At 37.5% G+C, this 22,560-nt stretch overlaps 1 protein-coding gene across 14 annotated transcripts in view; it reads right to left on the reverse strand.

Moving 5' to 3' along the window:
• The window catches only part of RBMS3 (RNA binding motif single stranded interacting protein 3), a 1,248,509-nt gene that overhangs the window by 708,877 nt on the left and 517,072 nt on the right, over window positions 1–22,560 (reverse strand). For all 14 annotated transcript variants that reach the window (XM_070238087.1, XM_070238085.1, XM_070238082.1 and 11 more), the window contains one exon: window positions 21,594–21,767. In XM_070238087.1, coding sequence (XP_070094188.1) covers window positions 21,594–21,767 — 174 coding nt within the window. The remainder of the gene's footprint in view (window positions 1–21,593; window positions 21,768–22,560) is intronic.

Below are 22,560 nucleotides of genomic sequence, written 5' to 3' on the forward strand. Positions count from 1 at the left end.
CATTTTAAAGGCATAGCAATAGTTTTCTTTAAGTGTGATTTTCAGAAAAAGCTAACACCTACTCTCTAACCATCAAAGAAAAAGAACTCCAGGGAAGCCAAAAGGAAATCCATTTTTCAGTCTCAAACAAGGGAGAAACCATCTGTGCTAAATCATAAAACAAATGCACTGAGAGTTTATATCAATATACACATGGGAAGGAGGTTATTTACTCTGTGGAGGAAAGATCCTCATCATATTTAATCATGTGAATTTCATGGGCAAGTAGACTCCTAGACCGTTTTTATGTTTAAAAACAAAATGCTTAAAATTCTCATCGTAGAGAAATGTACTCAATCCATTGTCAATTAAACTCCTCAAACAGAGCCAAGCTCAGGAACCTCCTTATCTCTATCCAATAATGTTCAGAATTTAAATTCTGGAAGGGAGTATTTGAAAATGAGTTATTCAGTTATTCAGATCTTTTCACATTAATTCTTTCTCTCTAACAATCTTTCACATTAGTCTTTTTACACGTTAACTGATTCTGCCTGTGAACTCTCAAAGGTCTAACACCAGATTAGCTAGGAAAAAAGAAACACCAAAAAACAACCAAGTAAGAAGGTATTCTGGAAGGTGTAATTGTTGTTGTCTTTTAATCAGGTTGCTAATATAATTTTGTTCTAGTAGATGGGTTTGGGTATCTGAGCAATACTCAAATAACAAAAACATTTCTATATTTGAGTTTAGAATGAGGCTGGTCTTGAACCCATCCAAAGGTGTTTATGCCTGTAAGTGATAAAGGACCCTCATTATAACTCTATTCTACAGCAGGAGGTCCGAGGACAGTTCCTTACAAAGTCACAAATTGTGTCTCTGTGAAATACTAAACTTGTGATAGAAAAAGAAAATAAGAGAAGACTTCCCGAAAAGCAATTTCAATAGGATTCAAAATAATTTGCTATAGTTTGAAGATGAAGATGCTAACTTTATAATTAATAAGCATTTAAATTGAAGTTTTCACATTCACAGGAATCTTTACAATCAAAATTTTAATCTATAGCGTTAGCTTAAATAGGAGTTTTGCTGCCTTGGTTAGGTCAAAAATGGGTCTCTAACTTTAAAAAATTATCAGGTTCAGCTGGAAGGAGCACTTGTAGAATTGAAACATTTCTCTAATCAATTTAATGAATAATGAAGTTTCTCTCAAACTGACACCCAACAATGGCAATAGCCTGTCTTTCTAAATAGGTTAAAAGAAAACTGGAAAGACAGAGGCACAAAAGAAAATTATAAATTTTTGGAGTTTTTATTAAACATGGGCTAAAAGTATTTCAAGAATTCTAATGGGCTGTGCCATAAGAATCTGCATAAATGAATTCTATACCCGTGGTCTACACTGTATTCATCAAAATCTGTTACATGCTGAGATAAGTCTATAAAACACATTCATTCTTTGCATTTAAAACTTCACTCCATCAGAATAACTTCGTGTTTCTCTACTAGTCTTTATGAATACTTTAATATTCATTTCCATTGTGCAAATGAAAAGCCAGCTTGTCGTTTGGTTATATGCAAGATTCATAAAGTTTTATTTCTGAAATAACATCACTTCTAAACTTCCCCTCCTTGTGCACTGTTGGCTTCAGTTAAACAGCTGACATTCTCTCACATCTTGTTTATGATCTACAGATGTGAACTCTCTGCATCTACCTTGACAGCCCAAAAAGTTATACAAACTATCATAGAGAACTTTTTCATTTTTCACTCGACACTCAGGCACCAGTTACATATTGAATACCTCCTGTGTTAGCAGGTATATATTGAATACCTTTGTGCAACCTGCTGAGGAACAGTGTTCAATATACTGACCCGGTGGTTCCTGCGATCTGAGAGGATATATTGTATTGGGGGAGACACTTTTGAGGGATCTTAGAATGAACAATAGGCTGTTAGGAGAGCATATGAAATCTAATTTGTCCAAGGCAGTTTAAACTGAATTCACTCATTGCATCTTCAAAATACACAACACAAATCTTCGCTTTTATTGTCTACAGACGTTGGACTAGTTGTTAAAAGAACAAACCATTCAAGCTGAGGATTTCGTCTTTAATGATGTGAATACTAGAGAACAGCACGCTGGTTTCAGGGTATTTTCTTTTTTAAATTCATTTCTGCAATTTTTTGTTTTAGTAATGTTTTGGGTAACTTACTAAATTTAACCGCTAAGACTAAAACAAAGCGACGCAAATACCTCCAGTCCTTTCTCCTCATCAGAACAAACATCAGTAATCAATCACAGCTCTTGCTGTAATGAATCTAGATGTGATCCTACAACCTTCTCAACACAGCACTTCAAGTACTGCTGCCAACTGGCTAGCTGAAGAAATGAAACCTCTTTACCATGTCTTACTGGAGGGAAGTTCCTTAAGAAGAGAGCTAACATTTTCTCCATAGAGGTCAGCACATTGCTTTGCATATAGAAGATATTCAAAGCACCATAGAAATCCTAAGAGCATAGAACTTGGAGAGAGACATGAAAACTCGTCTAATCCAGCTCTCACATGTTATAGATAAATTTGGGCCCAGAGGGACCAACTATGCATAAAGAAATAGCCCTTTGCCTTGCTGTTCTGTCTGTGTCTCATGACTCCCACACACACAGCTAACTCTTAACTTTCCAAGGTTCCATTAAAGTATCCTTTCTTCTGTAGAGCCATACCTAGTTAGAAAGAAAAGGCAGTAAATCATATCTGGTGCTTCCATGGCACTTTCCACAGACTTTATTTTACCCTTGTCTTGTTATTCCAATGATCTGTATGTGTCGCCTAATCCCTTAAACTATGAACTCCTTGAGTGATTACATCTTATTCATTTCTGCACCCCAAGCATCTGGACTAACATGTGGCACATAGCAGATGTTTAATAAATTTTGTCAAAAAAATGAATAAATGAATGACTGAAAATAAAAGCCATTTTTAATTAGAAACAACTTGGTTTTAAAGGAATATTGTAAGTATTTTTAATTAAAAACATATTTCCCCCCAAAACAGATTCATGTAACATTACATAATATAATACTGCATAACCACAAGCCTGTAGCAGTGTTTCGATACAGAGGAGGATGAACTCAGGAAGGATTTCCTGGAGGAAGTGATACCTCCACTGACTTCAAAATTAAAGGAATTTTAAATGACTCCATTCGTTCCCTAAAAAGGAGCATCATTTGATTCAAAGAGTCTTAAATTTCATCAAATCCAAGGAAATAATAGAATGCATTTGCCTGGAAGATGGGAACAGTAGGGACAAATAGGACCAGGAAGAATGGAGGGGCAAGGATGGAGATGGAGGAAGGAAGGCTGAGAGTTGCTGCATGATGCAGGAATGCATAAATGAATGGAGCTATGATTCTGTCTACACTTAAAAATTGCTTCCTTGATTCTATAAGAATTTTGCTTTGAATGAAGCAAAATTAGAGAGAGCTTAGAAGTTAGGATGGTCCAGGAATGATACAGGGTTCAGAATAGACAGGGATTTTATAAACAGAGTGAGAGGAACTTAATAATTGAATCAGAAAAATTTAATTCTAATGATATTGATGTTTTCCCATTAATATAACATTAAACATTTACTAAGTGCTTTCACCTATGTTATAATACTTTTCAGAGAAGAACATCAAGTCAAAATTTACAAATGGTTTGCACAGAGTCAGCAACCAAACAAATGGAAGACTCAGGACACAAATTTAGGTCTTCTAACAATATATTCTCTCTTCATCTTACAGTGTCAACCTTACAAGAGATAATAGGAAGGAAGGAGGGTAAAGAGGAGATAGTGGTATGTCAGTAGAGATTACCTGGTCTAAATGCCTTTAGTTTTGTTCTAAAAAATATTATTCAACTTCTTTCAGCCATGTAAAGTGTTTATATCTATTTAATCTCCCCCGAAAATAATTACAGAGCTCTTCCTATCCTTAAAGAAAAAAAACATCATTGTTTTTTAAAAGTCTTTTGAATTTGTTAGGCATTAGTAGAATAAAGAAGAACAAAAGGGAGACTTTCTATCCTGAGGTGTACATATCATATGACAATTTCAAAGTTTTACCAACTACGTTTCCAAAGTAGAAGTTTTCCACATACAGCAACACATTGCAGGGTTCCTGTTCTCTGGTCAACCCACATCACTTATGGAAAATAAATCAGAGCACAACTCTTCCACATACACGTCTCTTGTTGAATTACTTTCGCATCCAAGGGTTCAAGAGTGAGCTTGTGTCTGTCCCCCTTAGACAAAAGATGTCATGAGCAAAAAATAAAATGAAAGATAAAGAAAGGCATTGAAAACAACATTGAATGATAGGGTTAGAATAGGACTCCATGGTATCTTTCACCCTTAACTGGTTGAGGACTTCCAGTGGTCTAGATTTGAGGGAGACTCAGTACTGACTTAACCTATTAATCTACACTTCAGAATGAGTTTCTAATTAAATACCTAAACTTAAGGAAAATTAGACGCCAAGAAAATAGAGATGGGAATGAAGGTGGGGGTCAATTTGAATAAATATAAACTCTAAAAACAGCAGCTAGATGCTGGTAAAAAAAAAAAAGGCATAGGTTACCAAAAGCTGCACTGGACAATCCTCTGAGTTCAATTTGGAACAAGGTTGCTATACATTACAAGAGAAGGGAATATTTGAGAGCAATACTTCTGTATAAAATTATTTGCATTGTTTCAGAAGTTTTCTTACATCACAATAATTTTGTAATTAACAATAAGTATGACTAAAATTCTTAATATAAGAGCAAAACATATTTATTGTGGAAAATGTTAAAAATGAAAAATATTTTTAATGTCTCCCTGTTAAATATACATTGGTTTTGGAACAGTCTCAACAGTTTTGAGTTGTCAGAAATTTTAAGATGGCAGAGCACACTCTTTTGCATCATTCCACAAGTGGAATAGAAAATGAGTTCTCAGTATTGACTAACAACTTGGTTGAGAACACAGTTGTATCACGGTTAGGCTTTGGAATCACACGTAGGTGTAAGTCTGACTCTAATTCTTCATCAGCTGTGTGATACTGAAGAAGCTATTTGAACTCTATGAGACTCCATTTCCTTGTTTCTAAAAGGGGGAATAATATACACCTCCCAGATTTGTTGAAAAATTAAATGAGATAATGTACCCAAAACGTTTAGCAAAAGCCTCTGTACTTAGAACCGGGGAAGACCTCCAGGACATGCATAGGGTACTCCCTTGGCTCCCCCTCTGCTCATACCATGCCCAGTCTCAGTCAATAAGTTTGGCCTAGTCTCACTTTTTCTCTGAACTCCGAAAACACTAAGCCTGTTCTGACTCTGGCCTTTTGCCCTCCGTCTGGAAAGCTTTTCTCTAGGTCTTTGCCTAGCTAACTCTTTCCCTTCATTCAGGACACAAATGCAATTTCATCTTAAAAGAGATTTTTTCTCTCATCATGCTATTTAGAAGAGCTCCCTTCCCTCTGCTGTCCATGCGGAATCCCATTAGCCTTCGTTATCTTTTCTGCTGCACTCATCCCTATCTCACCACTATCCGTAATTGTCATTTATATGTCTGTTTACGTGTCTATGTCTATCATGCTATACCAGAATGGATGCTCCATACAAGTTAAGAACCTCATCTGTCTTGCCCAATATTATAGCACATTTGGCAGAGACTGGCTTCATGCTCACCAAACACGTTTTTCTCTAGTGCAGGAAAAGTGGCCACATTCCTAGCAAATGGAATGTGATGGCTGTGATGTGTGCCCCTTCAAGGCCAAATCCACAAAGACCTGTCAATTACAATTCTCTATTCTCTCCTCTCTTCTTTGCAGGTTGAATGAAGAAGGTCCTGGGGATGACTCCAGGGCTCTAGGGGATTGTAAATTTGGGATGTATAGTGAAACTAGCACCCTAATCACTGTGTGCAAACTTTACATGAATAATAAATAAGTTTCTCTTTTGTTTAGCCTCTGAGATTTTGGGGTTTGTTACAGCAACCAGCCATAAGAATAACTGAACAAGTATGCTACAGGACCTAGAAAATTGCCTGGCATATAGTAGCTGTTATGGGCTAAATGTCTGTGTCCTCTTAAAATTCATATGTTGAATCTCTAGCTTCTAGCCCCCACTGTTATGGTATTTGGAGATGAGGACTTAGGGAAGTAATTAGGTAATTAGGTCATGAAAGTGGGATCCTTATGATAGGATCCATGGCCTTAGAAGAAAAGGTAGAGAGAAATGTCTATCTTTCTCTTGTTCTCTCTCTCTCTCTCTGTTTCTCCTAGCAAGTATCAAGGAAAGGTCATGTGAGCACACAGAAGAAGTTGGCCATCTACAAGCCATGAAGAGAACTCTCATCAGAACCTGACCATGCTGGCACCCTGATCTCAGACTTCCAGCCTCCAGACCTTTGAGAAATAAATGTCTATTGTTTAAACCATCCAGTTTATGGCATTTTGTTATAGCAGCCCCAGCTAGCTAAGATGGTAGGTACTCAATAAAGTGTAACAAGTACAGGTTAAATAAGAAAAAAATTACATTAATGGTATTATGTGCCAAACTATATCAAGCCTCTGTCCCTAATCTATATTCTCCCAAAGTAAGTCTAAGAAGAAATCACTCTGCAGTAAGAAATTCCATTTAGATGATGCTTGAAGATCTCCAAGGTGTACACACTCTAGTTTCCTGTAGTTTCTTCAGGAAACTACACCTCTTGGGTTTAGAGGTTTAATGAATATTAACATAAAAAAGAAAATCAAAGAGATTTTGGTGTACAGTGTTACTCATTCCCTGCACTGACATTTCCTGTTTGGGATCATAAAGGGAATATGAAGGACTCATAAAAACCTAAATGAATTGTGCCATAAATGTTAACTGCCACTGATAGCGGTGCTGAACACCACTCCAGCGCAATGCTGCTACGGGGTAAATCTCTGCTGTGATACCTGAGAATAAAAGCAAAGCCAATATCAGGTCTAAATGTGTACCATTAAATGCGTGTGTCCCCCACCCCTGACGTTACATTTTTATTCATGTCTGTCAGTAAAAATCTTTGCCAACAAAAGTTATACTTGTCTAAACAAGATAGAGCTCTCCATTCTGAAGAGATTGCTTCACAAAATAGTCCTATGCATTTTAACTATTAAATGCAACACTGACAATTATTAGCCTTCAATCTACTATCTTTCAAAATGAGGCAGATGTCGAAATATGTGACCACATGAAGTTCCTCACACTTACCCTTAAGCATTGAAAACAAACACATTTGGGAGATTTAAGAAACTGATGGTCTCAATTTAAGAAGAAGGATAAGGTTGTGAGCGTCAGGTCTATATTATAATATAGGTAAACTATCAATCAAGGAGAACAGTTGGTGAAATTTCAAGAAAATGTTTTAGCAGAGTGCTTTTGAGTAGATTTGTTGAGTCATGTACCATCCCTATTTTTCATCCCTTCCTGCAGATGCCTTTAAGAACTTTTATTACTGGCGGTGCCATATGAACTAAAAGAATTCTAGTAATTGCTATCATTGAAGTGTCGGCCTGTGCCAGATTAACTACAGGCATTCAGGCCATTCAGAATTGGTGAATTGGCTCTACAATCCTTGCACTGAATTGCTGCCAAATATACTGGCATCTGAACCCCTCAGATGTGATCATTAAGCTTTAGAGTGGTAATCCTTTTTTATGTGCCACTGCAGAATTGGAAAAAGACAAGTACTGAGGTTTTAATTTTGAAGAGATATTTTACAAATATGACAAAGCATAAAGCATATATGCAAATACCTGTGTCTGTATCACCCACCTTCAAAAATAGAACATTACCAAAGAGTCGAGGTACATGTGTACCCGACCAAATGTTCCCTCTTATTCTGAATTTTGTAATTTTCCTGAGTTTTATGTATGCTTTTATTACCTTCTGTCATTAACATAAAAATATTTTTGCCACAAACTTGCTCTAAGGAAGAGGGCTTAGAATTCTGAATATATAACACCTGTTAAAAGAATTTTTGCAATAATAAATTAATAAGCATTTTGTTGTCCTTTTGTTTTGTTTAAATTACCTCTGTTGATTTAAAAATATTTAGCATGTAATGGTTCAGACAAGATAACATAGGTGAAAATGTTTTGAAAATCTATTCTTGTTTCAAAACACCAAAACTAAAAGATTTTGGGTAGCAACCCCAGACAAATACATTAGTTTTTTTTTTTTTTTAAAGATTTTATTTTTTCCTTTTTCTCCCCAAAGCCCCCAGGTACACAGTTGTATATTCTTTGTTGTGGGTCCTTCTGGTTGTGGCATGTGGGACGCCGCCTCAGCGTGGTTTGATGAGCAGTGTCATGTCCGCGCCCAGGATTCGAACCAACGAAACACTGGGCCGCCTGCAGCGGAGTGCGCGAACTTAACCGCTCGGCCACGGGGCCAGCCCCTACATTAGTTTTTTAACATGGTTAAGTTTGTGATGTTTTAGGTTAACAAATAGCCACAAAAATAGCAATTTGCAAGTGACTTGAATATAATCCTGTTGCTTTTATGATGAAAATACAATGCAGTAAAATGGCAAACACCTCTTCAGTTACACTGCTTTATATTGTCACTCTAATTTTATTCAGGGAAGGAGCTAAATTCTTAAAAAATTATAAATGGTTAATAAACATTTGAAAAGACGGTTGGCCTCTCCAGTGATGAGAGCAATGCAAATTAAAACAATAGAATACCATTTTCACCCAGGTTAACAAAAGTCTAATTGACTGACAGTATCTAATACATAGGCTAGAGTATGGTAAAGCATACACTTGTCAACATCGATGGGAAGGCAACCTTGCAGCTACCATAAAAAGTTTAAACGAAAATATCATTAGTCATAGCAATTGCATTTCTCTGAAACAGTACTAAGGAAACAATCTCACAGATATATAGGGATACATATATATATATATACACACAAGGCCTGTATATGTATGCATACACATGTTCACCCTATCATTATGATACTAAAGAACAATTGGAGACCACCTAAATGGCCCCTAATAAAGGAATATTGAGATACTTCATTATAAAACCATATTATATTTTATGGAACAATTAAAAGGAATATAGATTGTATATTTCTAGCAAGGGAAGGATGTTCATGATGAGTGAAGAAAAGGAAGTTCCAGAATAGTAAGTATAATGGGCTTCCATCTCTGTTAGGTTCTATTTCAACTTCAACAGAATTTTCTCAGGGATAACATTGTTCCAAAGAAATTCCTTGATATACTTGTCTGGGATAGAATCTGAGATCGCATGGGGACCTGAGTAAATGTGGCATTGTTCTTTCCCGGAGAACTACTTGGTTGCTCTATAGATCATGCTGAGAAAGAAGATGAGAGAAACCAGGAGATAGGGTGGGGTACATGACAACACACTGCACCGAATGTACGAACCCTCTTAATCATCCCTCAAATTTCCAATGCAAAAATTCTAAAAGGATGACTGAGGGTGAATTTCTTATGAAAAGGAGGAAAAGATTTGGCTTCCTTGTTCCAGTTATCCTAGAAGGAGGACAGAGGAGTGAAGAGGAAGCCGTTACCTGCCTTGTGGTAAAAAAGAATTTCTCAAAGAACACACAAAGAGAATGACCCATTAAAAAAAGATTGATTAATTTCACTACATTCAAATTTAGAACAATGTTTACCAAAGGGCACCATAAAAAATGAAATATAAGCAACAAACGTAGAGAATATATTTACTATATATAGAGCTGTCAATAGATTATTATCCAGCTATTTAAAGAAACTCTACAAATAATAAGGAAAAAGACAAATATCTCAATAGAAAAATGAAGAAAAGATAGTGCATTTCTTTCACACAAGAAGAAATGGGGGATTCATTCTCAACCATAAATTGTGGTACAGCTACAATCTGGCATTGCCTAGACAATTTGAATACTCCATACCCTACAACCCAGCTATTCCACTCCTTGGCATAGGTAATGTGTATCCCAGGAGACAGGAACTCAGCAGCATTGCTCACTGCAGTAAAAACAAGAAACAACCCACATACTATGAACATTAAAATGGATAAGTCAATCGTGGTACATTCAAACAATTTCATAATATGACAGCGAAATTGAATGAACTATAACTAATTACATTATAATGGATGGATATCAAAAGCAGAAAGTTGCACAAAAAAAGTGCAAAATTGCAAAATACATACAGTATGCTTTACATTTACATAAAGTTCAAAACTAGGCAATGATATGTTTAAGTACCTATTTACGGCAAAGCTATGAAGAAAGGCAAAGAAATGCTTCAGATAAAATCCTGGATTATGGTTACTTCAGGGGGCTAGGATGGAGACACAGGGCATATGGAAGCTTCAAAAGTATCCAGAATGGTTTATTTCTGAAGCTAGCTGTTGAGTCTAGAGGTGCACATTTTGTTAGCTTTTGTTATTATTTCTCCATTATTAGTATTTAAATAAACATCTAAATTTGAAGAGCTATTGAAGGAGAATAAGCATTCACAACCAAAAAGTGTCTAAAAGGATAAATCATCTTCCACAACTAGGGAAGGAGGAAATTGGAATTTTACTTTAACTTTAAGGTATATTTGAAAAGTTAGAATGTTTATCCCAAAAGAACCTGCACTAATTTTGTAACTGAAAAGAAAAGACAAGACTCAATGGATCTTCATACACGAATGATTATGGAGCCACTCCAATGAGCGGAGCTGGTGCGCTGATGCCATCCAAGTTCACTGCCTGTGATTGCTGCAAAGCTTGGCTTTAAGAGGCGGCATTGAAAGCCCCTTCACAAAAGTGATTGATAAAATTTGCCTTCCCTAAAAGCGTGAGGGAAGCTAATCAGAGCCTTTTGTTTTTAAGCTTAAAATTAGTTTTTTTTTCAAAAGGGATTCATTACAATGGAAGCGTATTTTCCCCTGGTTTCTTTCAAAGACTCAGCTTAACAAGTTTATATTTAAGAGGCTTCTCTCACATCGATAACAGATAACAGACAAATCTGGTAATTTATGTCAGCCCTAGCATTTAGAATAGCACTGATCATAAACCAAAACCTTCCATTTCATGTGCCTTTTTGTAACAACGGTGCCACTTTTTTTCTTATCATCTTTAAATTCTTCTCATGCATGAGATTCCTTGTTACAAAGAGAGTTTATTCTCACCCCAGCGGTCATCACCAAATTGCACAAGATGCCATGCTACCAACTGAAGTCTCTGAAAATAGTTTATTTCTATAAGGTAATATTTCATTGATGAATTTAAAATTTACTATTTAGTGTGACGCTATATTGCATTTAATCAATTTTAATGTTAATTTTTAGAAATTATCAAGGCAAGTGATTTTTAAAAAATCAAACATACAGAACTGAGAGTTGTCGGAGTTAAGATTGAGTAGCATGAGGCCCTGCCTGGAGTTCCAACGTCTTATGAAATCCAAGCTTCTGCAACAAGAGATATGGACCAAGCCTGGATGGATGGCTGAAACCATTCCCCAGAACATCTGTTTTGGATACTGATAATTAAGTAACGTCAAGAAATGTATTATGGAGATGGGGTAAGGGACTATTAGAAGAGAGAACTGGCCGTGAGAAATGAGACTATCATGGCTGAGAAATGAACAAAGGGCATGAAATGCACCAGATGAAACCTCACCTCTTCAAACAGTGTGGGAAAACTAAAGGTTAGAAGGGAGCAGCATAACTGGATTCTCAATTTTATCTGTAAAACATTGCTTTTGGGGAGAAAACCACAGGAAACAAATGGCATTTAGATCTTAACTCTCACTAGAAGTGACTAACTCCGGGCAAAGTTATAATGCCTTCCTGGCCTCTGTCTACTAAAGCGTGATGTTCAACAGCAAACGAAGGAAAAGTGCTGAAATTTCCAGGCAGACACAAATTAGTCTTCATGTACCTGAGGGGCTGTCAATAATTCAAATCCTGAGTCCCAGGGTCTTAAAGAAGATGCCATCCAAATAGTGCCAACTGGGAGTCTGTAAGCTTTCTCTGATGACCCAACTTAAAATTGATTTCTTTCCTATTTTAACATAACTTCTACCTATTAAGTGATTTATAAGGAATAAGCCTGTGTTAAAGAGCTTTGCATGTATTATCTCATTAAATTTTCACAATGACCTGAGGAAGTAGGACATAATTTTCCTATTTTATAAGAGAACGAAATAGACTCTGAGAGGTTCAATATCTTTGCCCTACGTCATCCAGCTACTAAGTGACAGAGCTGGGAAATGAACCCAAGTCAGCCTGATTCCAGAGTTCAAACGCCTAGCCATCATGTGACTGCAATTTCCTCAACCTACATTGTTTCAAGGGTCCCCACATTTAGCATTTGAGAACCATTGGTTTAGAACCTTGCTACCATCATGAATATCAGTCTGTTTCTTCAAATCTCTTCTCCATTAGCTTTTAAGTAACTTGAAAATATGGGCACTTTGTATTATTTTTCATTTCCTTCCACTTCTACCCTACCTCCTACCATTGTGCTCATTTAGCACAATGTCCAGCTTACAGTATATACTCAATGTTTTCTGAGTGAAGACATGACCTCGTTCAAAGTTTAGGAGTGTGGAAGGGTCATGGCTAAAACTCGCTTTCTCTAGGTAGTATCTATGAGTACTAGACTACTAAAAAAGTATAGTCAGGAAACAAGCACACTTTAGTGAAATAAGCCTTAGCCCCTGAAGGATTATGCAAAAGAAGGAGAAAAGCTTAGGACAATAAGACCAAGAGTACATGGCTCTTTGAGCCATGTGCAAAGGAGCAGCAACAGACCAGGCACACAGAGAAGCAGAAGTACCACAGGTGATTCAAGTCTGCGTTTATAAATTGTAATAAAGCAGGAACTGGCTTTTAGTGTCTGATTTTTAAAACTGTATTCCAAGGAGACTTAATCTTCTAGAAAGATGCCTCAGAGTATGCTGGGGGAGGCAAAATAAAACAAGTCTGCACCCCTATAGCAGACACTGTTGGCTGCTTTCCCAATTATCATTTCCCTTTTTCTCTACTATCAGAACCCTGAATTCATTTAGGTAACAATATGCCTAGCCCTGGTGATAAATTATAGTTTGTTTAAACCAGTGCTTTTCAAACTTTCATTTGCATACAAATAAACTGGGGATCTTGATAAAATGCAGATTCATATTTAGCACATCTAGACTGAACCATTTCTAACAAGCTCTCAGGTGGTGCTGATATCATTAGTCCACATACCACACTTTTCAGTAACAAGTTTCTAAACCAATGATTCTCAGCTATGATTGCACAGTAGACTCACGTGGATAGGTTCTGCTTTCATTGATTGGAGGTTAAGCTTGGGATTAGTTATTTTTTTTAAAAAAGATCCCCAAGTGATTTAAATGTGCATGGTTTAGACCAACATTGGAAAGTATATTTTCTTTTGCCTCTTATTAGTCTAAAGTTGAACAGGAAAACCGGTTCTGGTCAATGAGATATAAGGGGAAATGTACCAAAGGAATGCTAGGGAAGATCCTCTTCTTTGATAAAACAATAATGCAAGATGGAAGTCCCCTGCTCTCTTCCTTCCTTTTTGGGGTACTGTGGTACATAAATGAAATATTTGGAGCTGTGGGCTTCATCTTTTGCCGAGGAAAGGTGACATCACAACACACTGAGGATGACAGAGAGGAAAGACAGAACAGAGACTTTCCTTGATGATGCTGATAAACTGCTGCACCAAACTTGGAAATACCCATTCTTCCAGTTACTATTGCTGAGTAACAAACTATCCCAGGTTATTGACTTAAAACCACAATAATTTTATTATGCTCACAGCTCTGAGGTTCAGGAATTTGGACAGGGCGCAGTAGGAATGGTTTTTCTCTCGCCTCTCATGTCTGGAGCTTTAGATGGGAAGTCACAAATACCCAGAAGTGGCTCACACAGCTAGAGCCTGGAGGCATCTAGAAGCTTCTTCACTCACATATCAGGCATGTGGGTGAAAAAGATTCAAAAGCTGAGCTCAACTGAAACTATCCACCAAAGCACCTGCACATGGCCTCTCCATGTAGCTTGAGTTTTTCACAGCATAGTGACTGCATTCAGAAAGGGAGTGTCCTAAGAGAGAGCATTCAGAAACTAAGCATTTCAAGAAAACCAGACAGAAGCTGCATGGCCTTTTCTGACCTTTATCTGGGAGTCACACAGCATCACTTCCACCACATTTTATTGGGCAGAAGTGAGTTGCAAAGGCTACCCAGATTCAAGAGGAGAGCATTTAGATCCCACTTCTTGGTGGGAGAATGGCAATTGCAGAAAAGTATATGGGATGGGTGGTATTATTGCAGTCATATTGGCAAATATAAATGTGTACCTCTACATCCAGACTTTTTATCAAGACAATTAATATCTATCTATCTTTTTGAAGCCACTGTCAGTTGGATATTCTGTTATTTGCAGCAAAAGAATCCTAACTGATAAAGTTCCTCTTGTCAACTTTAATTAAAGTAACCGTGTTATTATCTGCTTTGTATATTTAGTTATGTAGAAGATTTTTTGATGGGAGGGGGAAGGGATAGCCTTAGATGTAATATAATATGTAAGTGATACAGATATGCAGAGACAGGTAATCTCTTGGCCTTTGGAGCAGCTGGGCAAGGTTTGGGGTAGCCAGAGTCCTGAGCTGTGAACAGCTTCTTTCACTGTAAGGAGCCTCCATGATGCGAAAAAAGAGTTTAGGAAAAATTACCATTGAGTAGTGGTCTTCAAACTCTGTTCATGTGTTCCTAGAAGAATTTTGAAAAATTACATACCCTCTTTCTCATTTTTAAGTTATCTAAAAATTTCATTACGAGTTTAAATAATTGCAAAGAACGTAAAGTTCCACATCATGATACACTATTCTTCTCCCTTAGCACAGAGATAAATATACAGCTGAGAAAGACTGGAAGCCCCATTGGTTTATGGTGCCTGATTAATCATTACATGAGGCGTCTCCTTTGTTGCTGCTCCCTGGGAAGTTCTTACACCCACAGGCAATAGACCAAAGTAAGATTTATGTGCAAGGAATATGCTTTCTTTTATAAAGGGCTATGGTGGGGAGACCATATAATATATCTTCCAAACTTGACACCAAGGGAATACTATTAATAACTACTCTAGGAAATAAGCATAAACCAGGAAAATGGGGATGTATGGTGACCTTAGATATTGGAATACTAGTAAGTTACCAGGTGAATCTGTTTACGAAAGAGAATTCATGGAAGCTGAAGATCTGGTCATTATTTCACTGAAAACTCTCCATTTTCAGTACTCCTTGAAAAGTTTTCCATAGCTCCAAGAGTTTGTGCAGATTTACTATTAAGCTAGTGTCCAGCCATATCAGTTATTAAAGTATTGAAACACGTCCACACGTTAGTAAATAGAATAACAGTAATTGGGATTACCAATAAAAATAATCAATAATCTAAATTCCAGTATGTGTATTTCATCTCAGAAACCACAAGCAAGCCAGCTGTGATTCCAAGACATGTGGCATGGGTATTAGAGCACAGAGCTAGGGAATCTGTTACAGAGGATTTGCTATCTATTTCCAAAGTTGGTAGATAGACCTGAAGCATAAAAAGGAAACTTGTGACCTCTTCCAGTCTCTTCTGTAAACCTCTAAAAGAAAGGCTTGTCCCAGCCCATGGGGAGAAGTAGGGTCTGGGTTCAGGAAGCAGCTAGTAAGGCTACTGGGCGCCATGGATATAGACAGTTGCCATGGACATAGACAGCAAATGCCTTCATTGAGGGATAACGTCCCCTCTGATAGGTTTGTAAAACCCTTGTTTTATTTGACATCTTATCTCCCAATGGAAGGCAGTTGTCCCTGTGCTTTGTAAACGAGTTTCTAGACAGAGAATCTCCTAGAAACCTATTTGAAGACTAAAAGAGAGAGTCCTCTGGCAAGGCAGTGCTGTGTCTCCACTCTTTCCCTTGCATATTTTCTAGACCCACGCTGCCCACTCTTCCCCCGCTGTCCGCTGTTCTCTTGCAGGAGAGACAGAGCCCTATAGTCGAAGCCTCCTCACTCCTCCACCTCTAGGGAGCATCACCCTCTGAGAATACTCTTATTACTTTTTAAATTTTCTTTCTCCCTTTTTTTCTTTAGTCCTTTCTGCTTTGTCCCCATTATTCACTGGGCTCTACCTGATCACTGTCTTGTGGTTGGCACAAGCTGTCTCCCGATTAGCCTCAATGGGGCACAGAAGCATACTGTGCTTCCTCACCAGAGAAAGAGAAAGTAATACAGAGGCTCCTGGCCTCAGCAATGAGGATCAGGTAATCCCCATCTACTTTTCATCTTTTCCCACCTCCCCTCTCCCGCTCTCTGAGAGTGATCACCAAAATGATAACACCATTTTAGGTGTGAGAAGAGAAAGGTGCAAGTGAGGAACAGATGCAAGGAGAGAGCTAGTATGCAGGGCAGCCCAACAATGTCCCTTCTTTTATGACTAACACGATCCCCAGTCACTTAATGCTTAATGGCTATCAATCCATAGGAGGTTGTTGGAAATCTGATGTAGGTCCCCAAGTCAGGAAGCAAACTGGGTTATTCTTTAGCTGCTGATAAACGTATCAAATGAAAGATGAAAATCAACACACTAGTCAATATACTACTTGGAAATTATTAGAATGATTTTATGAATTAAATGTTACAAATAATATGACTAAGTAAGAAATTTGCATTATATATCATTAACTTCCTTAGATAACTGAGTACAGTATATTTAATATTTGACTTATTTTATCAGTTATATTACTGTACTACTTGAATATTTTCAATATTACTTTTTGCCATTTTATATCCCAAGTTGAAGGGGCCGTCCTAGATGCCTAAACATGGTTTTTCAATTGCATGGTTTCTTCATTTACTAGCGAAATGCGTTAAACATTAGTAGAGTTTTAATAACCTTGTCTGCATATTTTTCTTTTAAGATACGTATTGGAATGGTTATCAAGGGGATAGTTATCTCATTTTAGCAGTGGAAAGATGGTGGGTTTCAGAAGAATCAAGCTTATGTTAGCGATAGTCAATAATTTTGAACTGCCATAAGGTATCCGTTTCAGTTCTTTTCATGCAAAAAACCCCTCTCACATTGTCTCCCTCAGTGAGAAGACTCATCAATTTCAGAAAGCCCTCAAATATTACCTAATGGCTCAGAAGTTAGCCATTGAGTCACTGGATATTATGAGGCTGAATAATAGTTCACCCAGACGTCCACAACCTAATCCCCAGAACCTGTGGGTGTTACTTTATATGGGAAAGGAACTCAGCAGACGTCATTAAGTAAAGAATTCTTTAGATGGGGTGATTATCCTGGATTATTTGAATGAGCCCTTAAATGTCACCATAAGTGTCCTCATAAGAGAAAGATAGAGAGAAATTTGATTACAGACAGAGAAGACAGTGTGAAGATGGGGCAGAAATAGATTTGAAGAAGCTATGTTGCTAGCCTTAAAGATGAAAGTGTGGCCCAGAGCCAAGGAACACAAGGAATGTAGCTCTAGAAGCTGGAAAAGGCAAGGAACAGATTCTCACCTAGAGGCTTTTGAGGGAGCACAGCCCTGCCAACTCCTTAACTTCAGCTCAGTGAAACCCATTCCAGACTTCTAGCCTCCAGATCTATAAGAGAATAAATATGTGTTGTCTTAAGTCCTCAGGTTTGTGGTAATTTGTTACAGCAGCCACTGGAAACCAATATAGTGATGTACTATAGGGCTTTGAGAAAATCTTTACTTTGTCAGGGAGAGGCTGTATTCTGAGATTTCTACAGGCTACCAATTTCAAGTTAACTAACCAGACACTCATAGTGTATCACGATTCCTCAGTTGCAGGAGAATGGAAGCAAAAGGAAAGCTTTTGAGTCACATCTACTGACTACACAAATATCACATTGGCTGACACCCTTGTAACCCCAGGAAATTAGTTAAAGGGCTGGAAGTCTTCAATCGACCTAGTAACTTAGTGAAAAGGGCCAGAATCTTACAAGGCAGACAGAGCATTTATAGCTTCACTAAAGGCTACTAAATTATATGACTCAAGAAAATCACTGGCAATCTATTCAGACAAGAATTCTGTTTCTGTGGTTTTAACCACAAAACCTCTGTGGATCTTATACTGCATGGCAATGATGGAATCTACTCTCACATTTTGGAGCCCGAAATATTTCTCTAGTACTTTGGCTTGTAATATGGACCCAAGTAAAAATTAGGAGGCAGTCAACATTTTTGGATGTTGTCATCATAACCCAGCTCTCCAAGTCTCCCCATACGGAACCTCTGATGTATTTTCAGACAACGTCATTCCTTTTACAAGGCGGAAGGAGAGCTAAATGGGGAATGATCTTGAAGGCAAGAGTTTAAAGCCATCAACTGGACATAAGAGGAACATTTGAAAGAAAAGTTTAAATGTTAAAATAATGAAAGAATGTCAAGTAGGCTTTAAAACTGATCATTAGAGTATCCTTGAAATCAGAAGTACAACATCCATGACTATTTTTTAAGGATTTTCTTATCTTTTGCTCCTACTTTCTATATCTGACTTATTTTATTCTCAGTGAAGTATCAGTTTCTAGATTTTAAAGCACAAAAAGTGGCTAGACATATTATAATTATCCCAGTGGTTTCCAAGACAGGATAGCACCTATTCTTCGTTCCTACCTCCAAGAACTAAAATCAAGTATCTTATAAATATAAGCACTTCTCTAAGGGGTAGCATGCAAATTTAAACTAAGTGATTATGAAGAGTTCAGCCTGGGGTACAATCATGGAATTGTTCCCAGCATGTAAATAAAGACACAGGGACTCAATGGTAAGGAGCAACATAATACAACAGATAAGAATACTGGTTGGAGGCTAGACAGCCAGTGTTTGAATCTCAGACCCCACTACTAGCTTACTTAATTTTTCTGAGCTTCATTTCACTAATCTTTAAAATGATGACAAGAATAATACCTACCTCCTAGGGCTATTTTGAAGATGTATGCATATATATTACACATCAAGGCACTTAGTACGAAGCTTGGAAAATATTAAGTGCTCAACGAATGTCAGCTACTTTTACATGACCTTGAGGCCAATAAGAGTATGAATTGAAATATTTCATTAAATTATAATTTGTCATAATCTGGCTTGACAAATAATGACTGAAGGGAGAAGCTAATGAAACATTTTAGATATGGAACTGGTAACTAAAGAAAATTTTATACAAAATATTTGCAACTTGGTGTTTTGTTTTTTTTTTTTTAAAGATTTTATTTTTTTCCTTTTTCTCCCCAAAGCCCCACGGTACATAGCTGTATATTCTTTGTTGTGGGTCCACCTAGTTGTGGCATGTGGAACGCCGCCTCAGTGTGGTTTGAAGAGCAGTGCCGTGTCCGCGCCCAGGATTCGAACCAACGAAACACTGGGCCGCCTGCAGCGGAGCGCGAACTTAACCGCTCGGCCACGGGACCCCGCAACTTGGTGTTTTTAATGATTATGAAAACAAGTTGCATATAGTTTGAACATCAAACAGATCAAATGATATATAAGAAAAGGTTAGTTTTCTTTTTACTACAGAACTTCTATTCCGTTCTACAGAGGTAACCACACACGCATGCTGTCATGCCTTTGTGTGTATACGTGTGTATGTGTCTGGTACTCTCCTAATTTGACTCCCTGATTTCCTTCTTGTTTCTCTACCAGAAATTCTTCACCTCATAGCCAGAGTGAGTCCTAAAAAAAAATTAAATTATGTCATATAATTTCCTTGCTTAAAATACTCCAGTGGTGTGCCTTAGTACTTAAATAAAATACAAACTCCTTACTCTAGATTACAAAACGCTACATACTCTGGCCTCTGTCTTTCTTTCTGAGCTTAACTCCCTCCATTCTCCCCCAACGACACTCTAGGGATACTGGCTTTCTCTGTATAGCGAAAAACCAGGCTCACTCCTGCCTCAGGCCCTTCACACTGTTTCTTCTGCTTAGAGCATTCTTCCTTCTGAACCCTGCATCATTATATCTCTTTTTATTCAGATCTCAGATGAAACCTGGCCTCTCAAGTTAGAACTTGGCTAACCATACAGCTCAAGTAGCCACCCAGCTATTCTCTATCATTTCAACCTATTTTGAGTCTCTGGGTAGCATTTAACACAACTATATATTTTTCTGATTTGTTTGCTTCTTTTTATTTATTCATATGTTCATTTACATAATTACTAGCTTCCCCATTCCCTAGAGTGGAAGTTCCATGAGGGCAAGACTTGGTTTGGTCTACTCCTGTGACTTTTTCACCTAGAAGAATGCTGGGATGTAATAAATACCTAATAAGGCTTAACAAATTTTTGTTTAAACAAGGGATGAATGACAGTAAATAAGGATTATTAGGTCATTTTTCCAAATAATTTCAAAAATGTTGCTAACGTTGTCCTTGTGCATATATCCTTGTACATGTCCAATTAAATGCCAAAAGTTTAATTACTGAGTCAAAAGTATATGCGATTTAAATTATGATAGTTATTTCCAAATCACCTTTTAACAAATTTATACCAATTTACATTTTGAGTGGACTCCTTGAGTCTTCTTTTAAGTGATTTTAGGACATGATATTGGAGACACATTCTCTCAATTTAGAAGCCGGGGACACTTTATAATTCCATAATCTTGAAATGCAAAGAGGATAGCCAAAGTGCAGAAGTCCACAATGGGCCTTCTGAATGGCTGAAGAATCCATGTCTACAGTTTCTGACAACTGGAGGAGTTACTATGAGAAGCTGGCATGACTCACTTTCAAAGTTCTCTCATTACCCAGGAGTCTTGTGTCTAGATTTTTAGCAGCAAACAGAGGTCTTCCTAATCAACATTCATCATGACCTTTTCCAAGTGTGCAAGTGTAATTTACAATAACAAAAATCTTAACTTCTGAAGATTGGATTGAGGCACAGAAAAACATAATGGCAGAAACAGACACCCTATTCTAAAACGTTCTCAAATTCTGTAAGTTTACTTTTCCCCACTACAGCTTTATTTGTCTTGCCCTTTGAGTCATCTATGCCAACAACCTCAGACTTCTATGTAGTAGTAACTGGAAAATACCCTACTGATGAGTTTAAATCTATATGTTAATATCTATTTAACTATATCAACACGGCCATTGATGAAAGCGGGGACTCACAGGCCCCAGTGACTCCTCTGTACCATTTTGAAAGACACCCTCTCCCAGCACAAAAGCAACCAGCTAAATTCATAAGCAACAGCCAGGAAGAAGCCAGAAAGTAAAACCAGAGACATACGTACATTCAGACTCCACACTAACACCAGTCTGAAAATTCTGCCAACCTATTTCACCTAGAAATGACTTTCAACAAAACCGTTTTCAGCAAAGATCATCCAAACACCTGTCATTGAAACACTTAAGCAGTTCTCCATTGTCCATCTCTTTTACTCAAAAGCAGCATATTCTTGCCTTAGAAGAGTTATAGCCTTGGAAAAATTGCCCAATTAATCAAGAAATATCAATTCTGAATTCAAAATGTACATACATAAAGCATCCACTGTACTAAATACAGAAAAATGGGGTACTTACTGCAGGGTGTCCAGTACAGTAGGTGTAGCTGGCATGGGACTGGTAGTGCAAGCTTGCTCTTGGAAAGGAGTATGTATTCCAGGCTGGTGGACTGCTGTTCCACTGGGAGCTGAAGCCAGGGCTCATGGTCACTCGTGACTTACTAGTTTGATAGGCTCTCACTGTGGAGCTAGACTATCAAGAAGAAAGAAATGCAGTGTAAAGACAGCTCTGCATAAAACCCAAGGCAGCTATATATAGCAGCATGCATTCTCACCTATGATCATGGACTCAGTTGGTTAAGGAAAATGGTTGATTTCTTAAGAAGAGGCATTAAATACTGTTCTGCCTAGGATAAGAGTGTATTCTCACTATTAGAATTTTGACTGGATCACAAAGCACAAAGGCTCACTGAAATTGATCTTATTGAAAACATTTTTTTTTACAGTTGCAACATGCAACTCCATCCTTCAGAAATCAGATATGTTTTAGTGGTGGCATTTTCAATTCCTCAGCAATGGTGATATTTTCATTCACATAAACGTCCTTTCATCACAGCCTTCACCTTAGAAATTCACCATTAGCCTCATCTGAATGCAGTAAACAAGAATCTTAGCTTATGCGGATTGGATTGAGGCACAGACTGGTTTCTTATTCCAAATGCTCTTCAAATTCCATGAGTCTATTGCACTCCTGTGGGAGACATCACCAGAAATCTGGGCATATTCCAACATGTCACCATTTCATTGCCTAAAGACAGTAAAATGATGAGGGATTTGAAATCGTCATTTACCCCCAACTGGTCCTACCAATGTAATTAAAAATAGACGAATAGGAAAATATCAATCAATTTGCCAAATGTTAAATATATCTGGTTGTTCATAGTTGTATATAGGGTAGAATGAACAGAAAATAAAACTCACTTGTATCTTCTGTCCTTCTTTGTCCTCAGATGGCCATGGCATATAGTTTCTTTTCAGAGAACATT

The sequence above is a fragment of the Equus caballus genome, chromosome 16 (genome assembly GCF_041296265.1).
Source record: "Equus caballus isolate H_3958 breed thoroughbred chromosome 16, TB-T2T, whole genome shotgun sequence".
In the NCBI taxonomy this organism is placed as follows: domain Eukaryota; kingdom Metazoa; phylum Chordata; class Mammalia; order Perissodactyla; family Equidae; genus Equus; species Equus caballus.